The sequence below is a fragment of the Necator americanus genome, chromosome III, assembly GCF_031761385.1.
Source record: "Necator americanus strain Aroian chromosome III, whole genome shotgun sequence".
In the NCBI taxonomy this organism is placed as follows: Eukaryota; Metazoa; Nematoda; class Chromadorea; order Rhabditida; family Ancylostomatidae; genus Necator; species Necator americanus.
Window position 1 is genome coordinate 24,285,782 of NC_087373.1, and position 21,349 is coordinate 24,307,130.

At 41.6% G+C, this 21,349-nt stretch overlaps 2 protein-coding genes across 4 annotated transcripts; both read right to left on the minus strand.

The window, feature by feature from the left end:
- Positions 1–889: 889 nt before the first annotated feature.
- Positions 890–4,506, minus strand: RB195_010749 (uncharacterized protein; the record flags this gene model as incomplete). 2 transcript variants are annotated; one of them, XM_064191882.1, is made up of 3 exons in its annotated part: positions 890–1,032; positions 4,090–4,259; positions 4,313–4,506. In XM_064191882.1, 3 exons carry the CDS (start codon positions 4,504–4,506, stop codon positions 890–892), a joined length of 507 nt encoding a protein of 168 aa, XP_064049465.1. The 2 variants fall into 2 exon arrangements, with proteins under 2 accessions (XP_064049465.1, XP_064049466.1); XM_064191883.1 differs by lacking the exon at positions 890–1,032 and having other exon boundaries at positions 4,034–4,259.
- Positions 4,507–11,159: 6,653 nt separating this feature from the next.
- RB195_010750 (uncharacterized protein) lies at positions 11,160–20,220 on the minus strand (the record flags this gene model as incomplete). 2 transcript variants are annotated; one of them, XM_064191885.1, is made up of 12 exons in its annotated part: positions 11,160–11,295; positions 12,640–12,743; positions 12,802–12,959; positions 13,094–13,250; positions 13,312–13,378; positions 14,076–14,229; positions 14,299–14,382; positions 14,443–14,519; positions 14,579–14,636; positions 14,696–14,819; positions 15,891–15,983; positions 20,176–20,220. In XM_064191885.1, 12 exons carry the CDS (start codon positions 20,218–20,220, stop codon positions 11,160–11,162), a joined length of 1,257 nt encoding a protein of 418 aa, XP_064049467.1. The 2 variants fall into 2 exon arrangements, with proteins under 2 accessions (XP_064049467.1, XP_064049468.1); XM_064191884.1 differs by lacking the exon at positions 20,176–20,220 and having other exon boundaries at positions 15,891–15,977.
- Between the last annotated feature and the right edge of the window lie 1,129 nt (positions 20,221–21,349).

The window sequence follows — 21,349 nt, forward strand, 5'->3', positions numbered from 1 at the left end:
GAGAAATAATTGTTCACTTAGTTTTATGCATTGAAACGGGTATAAATGGACCACACAAAGACTGCTGGTCATTCGTCGACATGTACACATTTGACCATTTCCTGAACTCAAGAGTTCGGCGTTGTGCTCAGCAGCTACTCTCCTAGCTCATTATGTTCTAGTCTCTAATTTCCAGTGTGATGGATTTAGAAATGTTGGAGCAAATGAGCAATAAGTTGGAGCAAATAGTCAAGTTAAAACCACATGAAGCTCGCTGCAGTTGCGTAGGCTGCTGCGCTCTTAGCGTTGCGGTTAGAATCGAGGGAGGACCGTTGCTACCACAATTCTTAGCTGTAGTACGCGATAGTCCCACCTAGATTCTAACCACTTTCTCCACCGCGCCACTTACGCAGCCCTAGCCGCTTACGCAGTTGCACCGTGGTTCATGCCGTTTTGACCTCCTGTTGTGCACCTACAATTCTGCCGAATGAGTATATCGTAGGATCAGAGACTGCGTTAAGATTGGTGTAATTTACCAGATTTAGTGTATGGCGTGTAAGGCTATTTGTAGGAGAAATTGCAATGATGGTCAGCTAAGGTATCGAAGAACACTTGACGCTAGAAGACGTGGAAGTTTCATGACATTATTGCGGCGAAGTACAAAAATTAAATACATGACGGGAACGAAATAACTTACTTGACTTAATCGGGGGGCGGGTGTTATGGCCTAACGCGGCTATCCGCATCTTCGCCGGGGTGTTGTCTTTTTTTTTTTTAAATCTCCCCCTCCCCTTTTTCAAAAATTTCTCTAATTTTAATTAATCTAGATCCTCCTTCACCACCTCCATCCAGAACTTTCTTTTATGACCAGGATGCCTTTTCCAATTAGGATCTGGAAGTTTCTTCAGGACTACTCGGACAAGACAAGACCATCAGACGATCTCCTCATAACGAGACCAAAAAAGCGAAGACGGTTTTCAATGACTACTTCAGAAGGACGGGCAAGATGTTGACGTTTTCCACGTGTCATCCTCCGGTACACCATGTCCACTTCTGAATAAAGTTCTTAGTTATGTCATACTAACGGCCAAAAGTAACCTAGCAGTCGTCTAAACAGCTTTCTCTCCATGCAGCTCTCTAGCTCTCTCCCAAGCTTTTCTATCACCGTCACCGGCATTGCCCAAGTCTCCGATCCGTACGTCATGATAGAGCGAATTGCGGATAGGAGAGACTCGCACCTTGACTTCGTTGGCGATGAGGGTCGACCACAGGCACTTCATCAATAGGCTGAATGCGGAGTTAGCTTTAGCGCATCTTTGCTAAATATCTCTCTCGTAGCTGCCATGGTTAGTCAGCATACAGCCCAAATAACAAAATTCGTCAACTTTGATTCTCGTTGAGGGTCTCGAGGAGACTCACTTCTGCTTGCATCTATCAGGGCGGAGTCGCAGTCCGTAGGCTGCAGCTAATTTCGATACAAAGTTAACAAATGTTGTAACTTCGCGCTGCTAGAAGCGAATATTATTACATCATCGGCGTACTCAGGATCACTACTCAACTGTTCTTCGCATTATGTTATCTACGGCAAAGTTGAACAGAAAGGGTCCCGCCACGGTCATTTGTTTAACTCTGTTTAGAGGAAAAATGAGTGTCCTTCGATTAGAAACCACTTTATTCCACTATTGACTTTCTCCTAGCCATAGAATTGTCCTACATGAAGACCCTTAACAGCTTGCCTAGATACAGGAAGTTGAGGATTCCGCACAGTATATAGATCCCATTTGAATGGGGTGAAAATCTTGTAACGCGGTGGCTCACTAGCTTCTTTTGGGTGACACCGACCACTTTGATTTTTCATAGCGGTCAGAATCAAAGAAACTTCTAATTACATCTCTCTCTTCTTCTATATCTACGTTTCTTTCTTTCTTTCTTTTTCGCTAGCTAGCGACTCCCTAAAGGCATCACCCTATGAATCTGAAGTGGTGCAGGTTTCAGGTGTGTAATGCCTATACGAGGTCGAAGATTTTGGAAAAGAAGGTGATTCTGTTTTTGAAAGTAGCGACCCGAAACTCTTGAAGCCGCGTATTCCGCGCCGTTTTTTTACTGCAATTAGAATGAAATGGGTGGAATCGCCCTTCTTCCCACGTCTCCGTATAGGCATGACCTATCTGGAACCCGCACCACCCCAGATTTGTGGGGTGCCTTTAAATCTTCTGCTTCGTGGCTCTCCACATCTTGTGCAGATGTTCATAGTCTGTCTAAAATCAAATCCGCAAAAGAAACGGTAAAGAAGCTCCTGTTATTTTCCTCTAATGGATCCGAGACATTGGATATGCCCGAGTAGACGCTGACGTATTCACTCTAATTCTCTTGTCTACATAAACATAGACAACCACTTTAGAAGTTACCCAACTGTATAGACGCAGCGGCAAGAAAGTATGAAAAGAAACCGCACTGTGAGGATTTTCGAAATTGCTCAATCCTCAATCAGATAGCTCATAACCCCTGATTTTTTTTCCAGAATTATTGTATAATAATAACCGTGGTTTTGGTCCTACGGTGCAAAAGCTATTCATCTCTTTCCTACGTCTCATATTTATTCCCTAATTTAAAACATTATTCGTCAATGTCACTTTGGGACATCTACAACCTTAAAAAAAACATCGATGAACCTCATCTTCGTTGCTTATGAGGAGAAGGATATAAGACTTAAGGGACCTCGAATTCGTAACCGTAAGTAAATTCTCTAATTTAAGGTGAATTGAAACCGATAGCTTCAAATTACCTATGTAAAATTTTTCGTTGGAAACAAGAAACATTTCCGAGATCCAGAAATGAAACCGAATTTACCGTAATTGCAAAACATTTCTTTAGCATGCGTCTTTAACTCAGAACAGTGTTTTACAATACGACTCCATTTTCAAAAAAAAATTAAGGGAAAAAATATGAATGACTTTATATGTTTAGGTGAAGAATGATACCAGAAAATTCCAATAAATGTCTCTGGATTTCTAAAAGTGGTAATGAGGACGTGAAGCGTTGCTTGAGAACATGATCGAGCTATCCTTTCATGACATATTAATTAGATAGAACATGGCTTTTGGAAATACTCTACGATTCTGGTCACGAATTACCGCATAGGCGATGTCCTCCAGCGACGATCGATATACGACGACGATTTGTCACTGTTCCCCTACAAATTTACCAAAAGCAGTTTCTGAATTGCGACGACAATCCGACTGCGGAAGGGTTTTTTGAGTATATACGTCGGTTTACTAGTATTGCCTTGTTTTTGCCGTGCAAATCGTAGGAAGTTGCCAGTTGAAGTTCTAAATGTGTTGACCAAACTTTTGCATATGTCCAAATACTTTCAAACGCTTCGAATGTTTCAATACTCTGTAGTTTCCTTGTGTGAGTTGATTGTTTGATGTTTCCCAAGCACGCCTTGCTTTCTCCACTTAGTATTTGTTGTGAAAAATAGTATTGCCACTGCAATGATTCTGTATCTAATTGAACTTAGCGATGTCTACATCAGCTTCCAGAGAAGATTCTACTCGATTTTTTTCCTACCCATTTGTTTTAACAAAGGATTTTACATATCGAAACGAGTGGACCGGATGAAGTAGAATCGAAAACTCCCACCACGTTTCAACTACATACTAAGCGCCGCCCTCAACAAACAGTCTCGTTTGAAACTCGTGAAATTCACAGTCTCGGAACAAATAGCCGAATGCTGAAATACAATTGATTCTAGCAAGCCACAACAGAAGAGATACACTTGAGAACTTGCAAGAAATTAGAAGTCTTTAAGATTAAACAATTAGTAGCAAACTAGAGAAATTGAAGTATTATAAAAACACAATAACATCTTGAAAGAATAGAGATATCGCTGAAATTTCACTAGCGGGAACTATGATCTCGTGCTCTCATGGTCGAATAAATGGGACCTCTCCCGCTCTCACGATGGGAAGGATGCCAACGAACTCCATCTAGAGGAGGGGTGGGACCTTCCCGGCAACACTCATGAAACTGATCAGTGGTTCTCAGTGTGTGTCTAAGTGTCGCGCAGTGAAAGCAGCTCTCTATCCTCACAGGAGAGACGACTCTTACCTTTTATCCAGTCGTCGCTCCAATCGAGCGTATCCACGCGGATCTCGCGCTTCGCGTTATTGTCCTTGGTTTTGAGGAGTTGTCCTCTGTATCCTTGCTCGGGCGGTGGCCAGTGGGTAGGGTCCTCTCTCTGTGCTCTAGGAGTGGCCTCATCGAATACCACGGTATCGCTTAATTTGCACGCAAAGCATTTCATTTACATCACGTACATCCCCACCATTACTCCTTTCCATAATGGTGAAGGCTGCTTATCCTCGCGCGAAATTGTAGATTAGTCGCATTCTCAAAATATGCTCCTCGAAAGGATTCGCTGACGATGACGCCATCGTCAAACGGACCGCGATGTTCACAAGGAAGCCCTCGTCGATAGGGCGACTGCGTTCGCAAGCGAAGCGCTGCACTGCCCGACTGTACCATGCGCTGAAATCTACGAATACGTGCAGGTTCTTTGTCCACGACTCCAGGTCGGCCCTCCGTACTGTAGGTCTTGTCAGGGAACTAGGACCTACAATTCACATAGCCAATGGTCGGCTCATTGCCCATTTCAGCGGTCGCCACGTGCGTGAAGACGAAGTGGACGCGCAACGGGAATATCAGGAAACTAGGGATAGTTGCGGTAAATGTGAGCGTCTGTCGGTTGTCATTCACTGTACTTATCGCTGAGAAGGCCGAACTTGTTACGATAAAGATGGGTAGCTCTAGGTAACGAAGGTAATTCTTAAAGGACCCTGCCCTGCCGTGAATTTCCTGTCGAGTCGAACACCTGAATAACGCGGAACGAACGTTGCGGAAAAGCATCAAAGTGTTCGAGTTCGATTAGGAGGACTGTCAGAGGTAATGTCGGATTAAAGCGGAGTTTGAGATAGCCAGTAGGGTGAGGTTCACACAAGTTTCGGTGAGGTCATGCGGAGGTCCACCTGAATCAAAAGGCCGCGGTGTCTCTCATGCGCACTGGTAACATAGAAGGAATTCGTAGAGACACATGTGCATCATCAACATTAAAAAGGACGAAACTAAACTAAAGTGTCATGTGAATTATGCAATAGAAGCCATAAAATAGAGTAACTATGATGCGTACAAAAAGTCAGTGGATAAGAGAGGAAAACGGCGCGAGAAAAAGGAAGCTACAAATAATGAGCATGAACAATGAACACGCAAATAACACTAGCAATACCAAGGTAATAATGGATAAGGCTCACAAAACGAGTAATAGCAGGGCAATAGAGAATATCATGGAGCAGAATCTTGTACACGCGGGCTCCTTCCATGGAATGACGAAGCGAGTGCGGGGCTATGTACGTTGATGCTGCCTCATGGGTTTCGTAACACCTACGTGATATGTGTTTAGGGTCACACATAAGTTTCGCATACCTTTCACATATACTTCGTAATCCCACGAACAAATTCCAATTGGCCAAGTTCCGCAATGCCTTGACCCGCGTCCAAACCAGTCAAGGGGGAATGAATCAGTGTTCAACTAGCTCGTTGAGGAGATAAATAGCGTTGAATGCGAAGTGTCAAGCAGGACTAGACTTTCTAATGGGTGACTGAGAATCGTTCGTCAGGGAGTAGTCGCTTGAGCTTGGGTTTTGCGCTGCTTTTCAGGCGTTGAAGGGGGTTGATCTTTGGGGCGTATCCTGATGACGTTAATGATTCTTCTTGAATGTGGAATAAATTATAGAGTCGCCCCTTCCGATAAGACGACCAGATAGAAATTGTTCGTGGACTTTGGGTCTGCACGAAGTGAATTCTGTATACAGGAAGTGGAATTTCAGCAAATTAAACTACTTTGATTAAACTATTAGCTAATTAAACTACGTGGGCAGATCCAGGTCCCTTTCTATCATAATGAATATGATGCGATCGTACAGTTATATACTGTAGCATACTTCACACGTCTTATGATTGTTAGTTCAACCTGAAAGAGATAATGCAAATGACGGTTTTCTCGTCTTTGATAAGAATACAGGACAGCATTATGGTAAAGCAGTAGCAGTAGCGCTAGTGAATCCGCGTAGTCGAAAAGTTGTATATAAGCTATTAAGGGAGAACAAGATGAAGAAAACAACGGTAATTGTCCCAGTGTAGAGGGTGAGAACTACCCAGCGTACTTAAAAATGTCTCATAATTATCTATGGATACTGATCCTTTTCAGTGACGTTGAGATGCTGAGTATTATCGGCGTACTGTGAACTGAGCGCTAGGCTGCACATAACTAAGATAGGACAATGTGATACCACCCATATATGTAGTGCTGCAGGACTTCACCGCGTGAGTGACCAGCCACCTCTGTAATAATAAAAGTGACCGACTGAATGTGTTGGCGTTTAGTAGTATATTGGAGATGTATGATTTTAAGAATCTGAGAGGGAATGCCTTGTTGAAGGGAAACAACCATGTGCTGCGTAGCGCCCAAGCTTCAACAGTCAAAGAAAATTTCTTGTTTTGACAACATTACACCACCTAAAACGGAGACAAATAGGCGACTCGCGTAAAACTCGACAGAGGAGAGATAAAACGATGGATAATTTTCACATTTTTGGACATGTAAAACCGAAGTACACAAGGAAAATAATGGTTCTCTAGAAGGTCCAAGAAACGCAAACCAAACGGAATCAGCCATTGTTTTTCACTGCAAGCCTTGCATAACTGCAGTATAACATACTTTGCGTTCAAGGTATAACCATTTGCAGCTTTAAGGGTAATATTTTATATTCTATCGATGGTTGAAAAACCACATTCGAGGATCACAGTCTACGTCAACCTCTTAAAAAGGTTATTATCTAGGTACGCCGGCCAACCAGATGCATTAGGGAGCAAATCGAACTACGGCTGTGTTACCGATTACTGGATTTGAGAAGAATAGAATAACTACAGAGAAGAATATTGTGCTTGCAGATCGATATTATCCAGAAATGTCCGTTTTATTCTCACTTGGAAGTTTTCGAAATTCCTTAAGATTGAAGATTCTCATAATGAAAGTGAGACTTTGCCTTACTATTAAGCTGCTGATCTCTGACGTTATTCTGGAACTACACTATGGTAGTTCTGCTGCTTGTATTCCAGTGGTTCCTCACTTCACATTTATTTGCTGCATTACAGAGATCATAGAAAAATTCGTTTAATTATCATTATTTCTCTGACTTGGTGATTTTATTTAAATTCTGAAGACCGAAGAATCCAGGTAGAAATAAAAATGAGGGAATAAAAAAGAAGGAAATAAAACAACCAATTCCGAATGGTATCGCTCTGTAGGCGTAGCATTCCTCTCTGTAGTTATTCTATTCTTTTTGAATGCGGTAATCAATGCGGTAAGACAGCCGTAGCTCGATCTTTGGCCTAAGGTTTGGGGGTTTTGGGGGTCGGCGTGCCTAGATGATAATAACTTTTTATAGAGGTTGACGGAGACTGTGATGAAAAATTGAATGATGGAGAATGTTTTAAAATAAACACAATTCGAGAGATCTTTTCCTCCTTAAGAAACATATCCAAACGATACATGAAAAATATAGACATAGAAAAAAACCGCAGAAAAAAAAATTTGTAAAAGCACACGAAAAGTTCTTATTTACAGGTTTAGAACTAGGACATATTATGGAGAAAATTGAAACAGTTCATATTACGAGAGCCAATCTCTTAAGTGACGTGATGACACCTCGATTGTTAACGGTTTATGAACTTCCAAAAATCACAGTAGGTAATGCGAATACTGAAGTTGTAATTTTAGCTGCAAAAAACAGAAAGTTCTACCGTGCTAGAAAGTCGAGAGAAGAGGGCTTCCCAAAATGAGTACTTCTCTTGCTGATTCTGTAAGAAAAAAATTCAAGCTATTAAAGTCACTCGTTTATGGAACTAAAACATGCTACTTCAGTCAGATTTTCAGAATCTTCACCGCCACGGAATGATAGCTGTTAGAGATACCAGAGTGTTCGAAATAGTATGTTCATCACGAATATGTAAATGTCATTTAACTTTCCAAACAATACATTTATTTACATATGTACGTCCCATGTCATATATACCTGGGCTCCATTTAACTTAGACAGTCTTGATAATGCGTAGCCACAGCAAATTTGTTGAAAAAGTATTTTAGCGGTCGGTTTTAAGAGCTCTAATTATATTCAATTGATTGAGCTCCCACACGGGAATCTATTGATTAATATATTTTATAATGTACAATTTTTCCTAGTGTTGGCTGAAACTTTTAAAGTGAAACGTGTTCCTAGTTAGTCATGTCACTTATTTTGGTACATCGCTTCACAGCTAGAACCGCGGTTTTGTTACATTTCAAAAAGTCCTAATGTGTTCGTGGCCGTCCTGTTATTTTCTACTGCGGCTAATTACCACTGCGATATAAAATCCCATTAAAATTGGTTGGTTCAGTAAAGCCATAGGATTCATCTATTTGATGTTGCTCTGCTGTTAATAAGCGATTTTGTCACTACTAGCCTGCCTTGTATTCAATCTTGGACCTTTTTTTTTTGCCGAACCGTCGTATGCCACCGCACTTATTGGGTTGGTGCAAAATTAGTTTGGGTCTCGAGGTGTGTGTAAATAAAACAATTTTTTACCCTAAATTATTTTGTCTCAAGGCAAACAACACATAATGTTTTGCAGGTTTTTTCTGCTCTTTTAAACACAATAAATAACTGTCGCTCTATTTTTTTCAGCTTTTCCAGGACTCTGAAAAATCATGAACCGACGCGACTATCGAGTCAGGCTGTCCTTGCGAACGAGCAGTGGAGCTCTGGTTTAAAAAATCCGGTTCTGGCGATTTTGATCTCAAAGAAAGGCCGGGTCGGGGTCGCAAGTCGTCGCTTGATAATGAAAATCTGATGAGAGCCGTGGAAGCAAATCCGAAGACTAACACACAAAAGTTAGCAGAAGACCTGGGCGTACGTACGTTATACTACAGTAGCTAGACATTTGGCGGAAATTGGCAAGGTGAAGAAGATGTCAAAGTGGGTGCCTCACGAGGTGACCGAAGAGCAGTTTCTGGCACGTATCGGCATGTGTTCGAACCTTTTGATTCGGTTTAAAAAATGAGCCCTTTCTTTGTCGTGTTATAACTGAAGATGAAAAGTGGGTTCTTTACGATAATAGGGAACCTGGAATTGTGTGGGTAGATAAGGACGCCTCTCCAAACACTTTTCCTAAACCCGATCTTCACCCCAAAAAAAAGTCATGCTTACAGTTTTGTGGTGCTGTAAGGGTTTAATCCACTACAGTTTCATGCAGTGCAAAATTTCATGCATATGCTCCATATCACAGCAGAAGGAGTCTGCTGTGATATGGAGCATATCTATGAAAAGTTACAAAAATTGTGGCCGGCAGTGGGGAATAGAAGAGGGCCGATTCTGCAAGACAACGAACGCCACATACCGCACAAATCATCCTGCAAAAATTAACCCATTTGCGTATAGAAGTTCTCCCTCACCCACAGTATTCCCTAGACCTTTCCCCAGCAGACTATCACAGCTCGTGATTTACATTTGCATTTCACTAATTTAGACGCTGTTGAAAGTGCTTTTCATAATTTTGTTGATTCCTGTAATCTCAATTTCTATGCTAAAGGCTTGAATTCATTACCAATTCCTTGGAAAAGACTGTGTAGATTCTGATGGTTTTTATTTCGATTAATAAAGCTGTGTTTAAGCTGAGCTTAATAAAGTTGTCTTTAAACTGAGTTATAGCAATTTGAAGTATGCGGTCCGTTTCAGAAATTAATTACGCAGCAACCTAATATTAGCATCAGTGGTACTAGGGGCCATTGGTACCGCAACCATTCAACCATTGTTCATCATTGGTACTGAAATCATCATAATCAATCGTAATCATTGGTAGTGAGAAGATCCGCCACAGCTAATTCACATCTCTGCTGGTGTACTCCTTTTCTTCACGTCATTCTGACGTAGCTTATAGCTTAATCACGCCTTAGTTATTTTGGTCATTGTAAACGGTGCTATGCAGAAGATCCTGTTTCTTCTATCGGATTTACGCAACAACGAATCCCCTGTGGAGTGATCCTGCATGGACATACTGCTACTGGTAGAAACTTTAGTTTTTTCAACTCATATTTTCATAGTTCACTTTATCTGGAATATGTTCCAGCAGTTGTATTGTTGTCAATTGAAGTTCTCTGCAGAGATCATTTCTCTCCACATTCAATCTTATTTATTCTCGATGATATGTTTGCTACAATCACCCTCCACTTATACTGCTTGTAATTTGCACATTTTCAATGTATTTTACATGCAAATGAGTGTAAAGTACCGTTAGCTCCCCGATTTGCAGCAGATGCAATTATTCTTTGCACTTTTTTTTCATTCTCTGCACTCAAATCCGTTTTTCTTCCTCATAAGAAGTATAGCTTTCAACTTTCCAAGTTTCGAGTAATAAGGAAACAACTTGCTTTCCACATATTTTATTATGCTACTATCTTTCTCCATCAAGCTTGTTGAAAAACACAAAAAAAGAACAAACAAAGAAGAATATTGCGTGAAAATGGCAGTGTTGAATGGCGAATCACCCTAAACGTTGGGAAAACCAGTTGAGACAGTTTTAATCCCAAATGTTCAGCACATTCAACACATAATGACCCGTTAGACATCAAATGAATCTAAGAAGCGAGGGATTCATAAGTGAGCAAAAGAATGTATCGAAACATCAACATACACTCAACAAACGTCGTACACTCTTCGGCGCAAAAGAGAGACCGCAAGGCGAAAACCTAGGTTATGAATTACATACAAATGCTCCGAGCAGAAGAAAAAACGTAATGCATACTAAGGTTCCAGTACTAACTTCTTCGCACTCTAAAATGAGCAACATGAAATGATATATACAGTCAAACCCGGAACGTAAATCATGATTCAAAGAAAAAACAAAGCTCATTGAAACCATATGTTCGCGAAAGAGTGTTAGCCGGAAAGTGAGGAAAGAAATGGCGAGAGCTGCTTTTTATGGCTAGCAAGGAACACGTTAAGGAAATGTTCACCGGAGATGACAAGTTGACTAGAACAATAGATATCGAGGTATAGTACAAAGTTGCTGCCTGAAGCTGCGAGCGGCTACAGTCTCTCAACCACCACGGAGACTTTCGCGTCTCTAGAGCTTCGAGGATGGTTATCATCGTCAATTGTGAAGTTCGATGGGGATCGCTGTATCCGCAGGTCACCGTGCACAGTTTCAATGGACGATTGACTTCTTAAAAAAGAAGTATGAATCTCGAACTATCTCCTAAAAAGTTTGAATTATTAGGTTGAGTCGAAAGTCCTCGGACAAATTGACAATATTTTTATTCACTTTGCAATTTTCAAACGATAACTGTAAATCATTTGAAATATGCCCCATTGGCATCGATGGTCTTCTGCCAACGTCTAGGCAGATCGTAGATACCTTTGCTCCAGAACGCAGGAGACAATTCCCTGAAGAACTGCTCGAGTGCCTTTTTGATGTCGTCGCGCGTTTGGAAGTCTTGACCATGTAGATGACGTTGGAGGTAGGAAAAAAGGTGGTATTCCGAGGGAGCCAGATCTGGGGAATACGGCGGGTGTGGTGAAATGGTCCAGAAGAACTTCTTCAGTTCAGCATTGGTCGTTTTTCCAATGTGTGAGTGAGTGCTGTCGTGCTGGAAGTAGACTTCGCGCTGCTGCGGGCGTATATTTTCGAGATTTGTCTTCAAATTCCTCAGTTGCTCAACGTAGGCGTCTACGATCACTGTACATTCATCAGAGAGCAGTTCCCAGTATTCGACGTCGTGTGTGCTCCACCAGATGCAGAGCATTTTGGCGTGTACGTTGAGTTTAGGGACGTCTTCTGCATCCATACCTTTGTCGACCCATTGGGCACGCCGGTGAATGTTATAATAGGAAATCCACTTCTCATCCCCGGTGACAAGGTGCTCAAGCCAAGTGTGGGTGCGCTTGAGCGTGAGGAGAGAAAGTGCCGTATCAGCGCGGCGGCCCATCTCCTACTGCGTCAGAGCATGTGGTACCCATCGACCTAGTTTTCGCGCTTGCCGATTGACTTCAGTCCGCGAACAACTGTGATTTGACTCACCCCAAGAGCGACTGTCAGTTCGGGAGTGGTTTGATACGGCTCTTTCGGTCGGCTCTTTCGCAGCAAGTCCAAATCCAACACCATCGGGCATCCCGAATGGTCTTCATCTTTGATGCAATAGTCGCCCGACGCGAACTTCGAGTGCCACTTGTAGACTGTACTTCTGGCGGGGGCGTGGTCCTCGTAGACTTCCTACAGACGTCTATCGATATCCGCGGGTTCTTGGCCAGATACATGGAGAAAGATTATGACGCTGCGGAGGTGGAGTGACGACAGCTTGAAATTGCGCGACATGAAGGCAGTAAAGGAACTAGCTCAGTGTAATTGTTAACCTACACTTTGAAGAGAATTTTATACTCTATCAAAAGTTAGCTAACACATCCATTTTTGTCAGCTCTTTGCTGAGTGATTATCTCTAGAAGTCATCACTCCTACATTGTCCGAGAACTTTCGACTCAACCTAATACTAATGACGTAACCGTATCTAACCTGACGGATCCTGAATAGCTGGTTCTCGACTGGAATCCACTGGAGGCAGCCTTCTTGTCTGCTGAGGAAGAGCCTAATACCAAGGCTTTGTTGCGACGGAGCACCTGCAGTTGAACCAAGAATTGAAACTCGAGTTTACAACACATTAAGAACGGTTTTTACTTCTATGCTGCTCGTTACATCTGAAACTGCTTCGCATTGGTTTTGTTTGTTTTTCGCAACGGTTTCGTCTAGATGAGCTTCCAGGAAAGTAGAAAGTGTGTATACATGGTAGTGTTGAAGAAGAATCAGGAAGATACCAACGATCACAGCGAGAAGTCCTGAAATTTTCAAACTTTTTCTTGGATTCTATTGCGATATTTTTATAGTGATCTCTTCAGTAATATGTTTATTAAATTGTATTCTTCCTCTCAAAAGAAGAAGTTAGTTACAAGATTAGATCACGTCGACTCACCAACGGCAAACACGCAGTAAAACGACCACTGGAAGCTCATTTTCATCACAATTCTTTTGCCTTCATTCCCGATGAATCCGATTTCAAGCTGGCATGGCGCCATGACAAGGTACACCAGGCATGAGAGCAACGCGGATACGCCAGTGGCTAGCATCGCCTTAACAGAGCACCGATAAAGAGGAAGAAAGAGAATCACACATAGCGAGATTCAAACTCACTCTGCCGTAAAAATGTGGCACAAACAGCAAGAAGACGACTGCTAATGACCAACAGGCGAGCGCAAGACTGAAAAATGAAACGAAAATCACTGCAAGCTTCCTAAAAAGAAAAAACAGAGTTTGAAATTCATTGGTCAACGTAACAGCAGCGATGCTGTATTCTTTGCCTGTGTCTTCAGTTTTTTTCGTGTTCGTTAAGTGAGTTTTCATTCGTTTTCAACATCTCTTTCATCCTTCAGTGCTATGTTCGTCCTGCTTTCAGAACACACTTCACTATTAAAAGCCTCATCCCCATTTAAACGCAGCATACCACGAATCTGGGGTGGTACGGGTTTCAGATGGAGTGTCCGTATACGGGTTTGTAGATTATGGAGGGGTAGTGATTCCGTCCATCTCTTCCTAAGTGCCGTAAAAAACGGCCCGTAAGATGCGGCGCGTGCATAAGGCTGGCGCGCTCCAGTCGAACTCCTTGTAGGAAGTAGTGCGCCAGAACGCCCGAAGCCGTATCTTCCGGGCCGTTTTTTTTTACGGCAATTACGAAGAAATAGACGGAACTCACCCCCTTCTCTACGATCCCGTATACTCCACCTGAAATCCGTACCAACTCAGATTCGTGGAGTGATGCCTTTAATACCAAGATTATTGAGAGAATTGTCACTCTACTGGGAATTATTGTTTTCCAAAATTATAGTGCTGTCAACTACAGCACTCTTCTGACACGAGTAGAAATAAGACAAAGACTCCAATCCTAAAACAATTCGCACCTGACCGCAGCCGAAGTATAATGACCAGCAGTACGGTAATGCCTCCCCCAGTCGAACGCGTCTTGATTCAATGAAAAATACTCAAGGATGCTTAGAATTGGGTACGGTAGTCCTCGCTGGTAGGCGGAGCGTAATTCCTCGGCCATTGACGACACTGAAAAAGAGGACGGCGACTAACGCGACATGCATTTTTCGCCTCCAAAAATAGCCGGGACCGTACTACCTCCGGAAATATCGAATTTCTCATTGTAGTAAAGGTGGCTCATGTCGATTCGAGAAAGGGGATCGTCTCTCACCATTTGTTCATCTGTAAACATCTCCTGTACGATGAAAAGCTCTAAATCCACGAAATCAGCATTTCGCTTACATCTGAGGGTGATGTTGATGGTGGTCAATCCAACATTCACTCCCACTCGGGCACGCATTCGTTCGTTTACGTGTGACCTACAATTGGTGAGAATGTGGATTTTATGAGCGTTCAGCGGAGAAGTGCTAGGGCCTACCTCAACTGAGCGACGATTTTTGCCGATCCTCCCGTCCACCCAGGCAGATACATGGAGGCTGCAATTGTCAGATTTTTAATTGATTTCCGAAGTCAAAATTCTCCATAGATTTTCTACCTGCCAAAATAGCTCCTACAAGTGCAGTAATCGTAAATATAACTAAAGTAATCAATCGTTTCTCTCGCACGCCGGGCAAAATAATGAGGAACGCCAAGTAAGGGACGACGAAGATGCTTGAAATCTAAATCAAGATATTAGACATATTGTTGGAACAGTATTAGAACAAAACATGGATCTTTACTTCGTCAATGAATAACAGTCTTGTTTAAAGTAAATCTATATGTAAAGTTTTGTCTGAAGCGAAAGAAATATTCTTTAAACATCTAACGATTTTTAAAGAAACGACTTTTTAAAGAAAAAGAAACAAGTAATAATTTCATTGAAGATTTTATTATTCCGAGTGCTGCGCAATTTGAATGGAGAGGAACAATTTTTGCCCGCAAATGAAGCATAAACAGAAGAAAACGGAAGCAAAACAAACACGGAAGATGCAACTAGTTGACTGATTCTATTAAGATGTGAAACTCCAGCGATGCATTGGGTTTTGTAGAAAATTACAAAAATAGCTTTCAATACATGGCAAGACAAAAATTGTACGTTCTATTTATATTCATTCTTTCAAACTTTACTATGAATTCTTAAAGGTTTGAGTGATAGAAATTAGGCTGAAGATTCAAAGATGTGCTCATAACTTCGCTCTAGGTACGTCAAACATAAACTTGGTGGTTTTGGATGTCTGCGCAGTGGTTGTTGGTGATCTCTGCTTTTTTGGGGATTTAGTGGTTTTTGGCAATCTCTTAGATAACGCAAGTTACTTATGTCTTATTGTATCTTTTATCTTATTATTTGGCGAAAGTTATGTTGTTTATTTCTAGTGCTTTGCTTAAGAACTCGTTCTAGGAGGCGTAACTTCACATCGTCCAAGATCAGCGTGAAATCGAATGTTTAAGTTTTAGCGAAAGTATTGCATAAAGAAACAAAAAAGTGACGACGTTCATATGAGCAAGCGAGAATTTTCATTTTGCGTTCTGGATTTCAGGACTAGACTCACACAAAAGGATCTTGGTCTTGTTCTACAGACAAATACTTGATTTTAGCACCACTAGGGGGACTACGTCATCTCTCTCCTTTGCTAGAAGGTACCGAAATCTCACCTTACTTCGATACGCTTTTGTTTCCGTTTCTCTGCGCTACACTTTGATATATGTCAATAAAAGGACAGATAGAGAGGTGAATACGTCTTCAAACTCACAACTACGGCCCGGATATTGAATTCAGGCATCTCAGCGTTGGCATAGTCGGACGGCTCGGCGAAGCCTCCAAACCAGCTGTTCCACATTTGTGCCTGAAATAATAGGTGAAGCTAGTCAACGTGGAGTAGGGGACACCATTGAGGAACGTGAACGTGCGAATAAGGAGGCGCTGCGAAAATTCATTAACTCCATTTCGCGACAGGAAGCGAAATATTATTATCGGAGCAAGGGGAAACAGTCAAAGAATGTTCGTAATAATGCCGAAATGAAAAACTGGCGCTTAGGCCACGTCACAGACCTACTTAGAGAGACGTTTCATAGAAGTGATTAACGCCTTCATCGGCTGAACATTTATATAGGAAGACGGAGAGAGCGAACGATTCAGAGAGGAGAGAAATGGCAGAGAAGTTGCGTCAAAGAATGATAGGTAAACACACGTTTTGTACTGTCGTTTGCGATTGCGTGGGAAAGAAGTGAAAGATCAACTCGCGGTTGTGTTTCTTCCTGTAGAGCGGCGGTGTATGGTGGTGCAAAGAGTACTGAGCTGGCCATTTTACCCAACGGTCAAAGAGTAACGCAGAGCATGTAAGAAGTGGCCGTTCTCTCCGGATAAACGGGAAAGTCGAGGCCAATCTGAGGAGGAACAGTAACCAAAATTCATTCGTAGAGTTCGAAATTCGCCACACACAAATCATTAGCACTCCTAATTTTGTTTCTAATTGTGAAGCGATTTTTCCGGTCCACTTGTTTTCAATTGCTAGCATGAGTCAAGGATCACATTGTCAACACAACTCTTGTTTAATTCACTAAACATCCCATCCAAACAACTGGCCGCATACAACTATGATCCCTTCTCATAGCCGGGAAAAGTTACTGTAATGCGGTGTTCGGATGCTCAGATGTACAACACTACTTACTAACTTGTGTTCCAAAAACGGATCGGTTTTCGATGGATTAATCCATTGGAAACCGTCGCTATCCTTGGGAGTGAGCAAAATTAAATCTAGAAAATGTCATTCGAAAAAAAATGGGAAACTGATTACGAATGTACTTCCAGAATTTAGTTCTGCCAAAGGCGTGGCCTGAGAGCAGATAAAGTTTCGCCAAGCTGCGTTAATTACTTTCAATCCTGCCATTGGCATGTATCGTTCTAATTATATAGTAGCTGAAATCCATCTGAAAAGCTCAAGCTTCGCAAAAAAAAAGACCGAGGAAATAACAGCACTTGAAATCACTTAATACGAGTACTGAAAATGCGAAGAAGTCAAGTATAACTGCAGAAACTGGTTAGCTTTCCATTCCTGTTTTTCCAGTATCTTTCTCTGTTTTAACCTATACATAACTGCTTCTTCTTGAAGGTCTTTGTTGCAGAGATGGATTTTTTGTGATTCGCTATTTACATTGTTATCTGGAGTCATTCTACATTTGTAGCGTTGGCTGACCAATGCTCTTTGACATCAGATAGTTGCCTTTTCCCTTCATCTCTACGAAAGTTAAGTTATCGCAAAATTAAACGATAAAGGATAAAGTTTCTGGCGTTAATCAATTCTCGTATAAAAGCCTTGGCGAGTGCTGGGGCGGATTCGAACCTCCGATGGATCGTGCAGGCAGCGGAACCTCTAAGCGCTACACCTCACCTGCGCCTACATCCTTCATAAGTATATTTTATTGTTTTCTAATGCAGACCAGAGGTACATAAGAAATAAACAAATAAATAAACACGTTGTCTGGAGAACTGAAAACTTTGAGAAACAGATGAGCATTTTACTGAAGCGATAGATCAGAAACGGCGCCGTGCGATAACATCTAGCGTCACGTTCGTGCTTTCCGCGCCCCCGCACAGTGCATTAAAGTCATCAAAGAAGCACAAAGGTTGGCCGAGAAAGTTTATGACGAGAATATCCATTTATGCTTGCACTTTCTATTCGGATGCTGAATCTATTTACTCACTCTTCATCGAACACGAAAATATGGCGAAGAAAAAAGATTAAATCAAGAAAAGTCCAATTAAATTAAAGTTCGATTCTGTCGCACGTTTCGAGAAAAACAATAGCAGCTCCTGGTGTGCTTTTCAGATGCAGCAAAAATATTCAAATCTCATTGCTGGCAAAGAAACACAAACGCCAATATTATCCTTTCATTTTCTCTCCGAAAAAAGCATAGCAGAATAAAAAGGGAGAAGAAAGAAAACAATATGGAAAATCACAGCGATATCAACACTAATGATGCGAACAAACTTGGTTGAAGATTTTCTTGGATACTCCCCATTTACGTGGGCGACGTTTAGTCGTCTGCAGAAGAAAGCAGGACAAAAGTCATTAGCAGTTAGAAATGAATAAGCCATTACATTAGTACCTAGTACTCATTCCTCACTGATTCAAATAGATCGTAGAATTTTGCATTAAACTGAACATTAAACTGAATAAAACATTCTTAAATTTTCTAGAAGTCTGTTCAGAAAGGACAAGGTCATGACTCTCAACCAAATGTGGAGATTACTGTTTTACTGAGCTTGTGTTCAAAAAATGTCGCTGTATGGTCGGGAAAGTAAGGGGAGGAGAAGATCAGAAAACAGATCGGCTTGTGCTGGCAGCGCGGACCACTTCGCGACTTTGCCGACAACACCGTTTCGTACCGGCTGCAATTTCGAAAACAGATGATGATAGCAAACAGAATCCTGGCACGCATCTGGGTGCTCGAATTGTGAAGGATACTCCCAGTCAACATTATTGTTATTGCAGGACGTAGTAGTCTGGGTTGCAGAATCGAAACCTGCCGGGTGGCAGAGTGAAGTGAGGAAGTGAGCCAAGGTAATGTTCTTAGATTTCATGACCGCGATCGGAATGTTTGACGGCAAACACAAGTTTCATCTAGATAACGAAGCGACGAACCCAAGGACGGTCCCCACGCTTATTACACGGCGAAGGAATGCTACCCAGCAGCAGTAGGCGCTTGTTTCGCCTTCAGGGTCTATGAGCTTTGAGTTCAGTGTTCACTTCTGATCGCGGCATAACTCGGGGCCCTCCACTCCTCTTTCTTGGCAACATTGGATTTGGACTTGAAGAAAACATATGTTACGAGATGTTAGACAACATAATCGACATCACATGACAAAAGCAAACATTTCGGGAGATCGGGAACTACAAAAATTTCTGCAATACTTCCGCAATCGGTGAAAACAACCCAAGAACTGACGAGAACGTGTGAAAGTGGAACTGAGGGCAAGAGTAAAATCTCTAACGACAGCTCGGTTGCGACCGTTGTTCTTTTCTTTCTGTGACGAAAAGAAACGGTAACTAAATTAGGAGCCACAATGTCTTATAGTTATTTTGGGATAAAGGAACAGCCTCAAATTTTGTGAATACCAATCCCTACAAAATATCGGTTGCATGTCAACGCTAAAAAATCATTTGCATCCGAAAAATTATAACAGTAATAGTTCTTATTTATATACATTCTAATAATCGTGTTTTATATAAAATGTCATTCTCAACTCATTTAATATCTTCTCAACGTAAATGATTTCAAAATTTCGTCTAAATTTCATGATTATTTTTCGAATGTACGAAAGAAAGGAATATGTTGGTTGTAAATTTGGAAACGAAAAATCTGGATTTTGAAGATTGCAGCCCGATACCCTCCAAGTAGCGAGAAAATTGTTACAGTGCTGTCCACATCTAATAGAGAACTGGTCAAGTCCGTATCAGTGCCTTAAAAGGGCCATAAAAACTCCATTTACCAGCAATATCCATGGCGATTTTACGATCTCTCAACCAAAACACAAAATTTTTGACTAATAGCGATCGTAAACAGGTAGCTACATTATAATTTTCCAAGGTTCCTCCGTGTCAAATTTCTGTAAAAAATTGAACATTTTTTAAAATTTTGTTCAAGTTCAAAGAAGTTAACTTTAAATGATCGAGAAAAGTAGTCCAGAAACAATTTCTCGTAAATTGTTCGAAAAAAGACTAACTTTATCCTATCGCAACAGTTTTTCAAAAAAAAAAAAAACTTCGATGAGATATTCTGCAACGGTGGTTCAAAGAAAAAGAATGTCGTCTCACAATTTTCTAAGATGAAATTAATCGAATCAAAATCTCCAAATTTACAATCGATGTTGACCCCACGCATTTCCTTTACACCGCTCGCCTTGTTTCTGTTCTAACGTGCTGGAATAAGAACAGCACTTTCTTTTGAACATATTTATCTTCTTCAACAAATTTGTGAGGGCAAGAAACTCAAGAAGAGATCAAATAGCGAGAATGAAAGAAAATTCTGACTAACTTCCAGCACATAAAAATGTGGGAGAGGAATCACGCCTCTTCTCATTTCTGTTCTTGCGTTTTCTTGTAGAAGAGGAGCAGTCTTGTTTCGACCGGACTACAGCTAAAATTGAAAAAAAACTAGCGCATTTTCAGAAATGCAAAAATTTCGCCTTTTAGTGTCCTTGGACGAGTACAAGCGTCAATTCTTAAATGCTGAGTGCCTAGGTGCAATACAAATTTCAATGAAAATTCAAGAAGAGGATGGTTTCAGAAGGGGAAAAAACCGTCCTAGAAGTTGCGGAAAAAAGGATATAGAGAAATGTAGAACGGCATGCCTCGCCGCGAAGCAAGGAAAGTCAAATCTGACATATTCGATGTGACAGAAGACGATACTGTATTGAAAAAACAGTCCTCTGCTGGTGCATTGACTCAACCAACAGTTGAGGTCTTCACTCACTGGCTTGAAATGAAGTTGATAAAGGAAAGAGACGTCCAGTCAAACACTCATTTTTCCAGGACATCGGTGGAACTTTAAAGGGTCGTGTGAACTGATATCGAAGTTTATTTTGTTTGTCGACGAGGTCACAAGCAAATGAGTCACGATCATTTCATGTCGAGGAGTGTTGTGTCAAGGAAGGGAAGGAGAAAAGCTAAGTTTCTTGCTGTGGAAGAAGCTACCATAACGTTGCATGGTGATCGAATCAGGTGTTGGCGCTAATCGCTGGATAGAGTATGTTTAGCTATGTGTTCGACTGGTCTTCGTTCGTCCAGCCCTCTGGAAGAAACACGAAACCGCCTGTGTGACCATGCCATATTATGCAGTAGAAAGCTGTTTATCGACCGCATCCGAAGCATCAAAGAAATTTTCGATAAATGGCGACGTTGCGTGGATTTGGTCGCGGTGTTCAGGAGAAAGGCAGCTAAAATAGGAACAAGCATGTAGCGCCAAAAGACCTTGAGGACAGATTCGGTTGATGAGCGCCCGACTCATCGAAATGCAGATTCGCTTTCCTGACGCTTGCAGATATTACACTGTTATTCTGACCTCTGGTATGTACGTCCATAGAGCAGGTTTTAGGCGATATCTTATCTGTTGAATCCGCACATTCGAACCGAAAAACGTGTCGTTAACGATTTGCTGCTGGTGGGTGTTGAGGCATTCTGAAGCCAGGACACAAAAAGTTTCTAGAAAA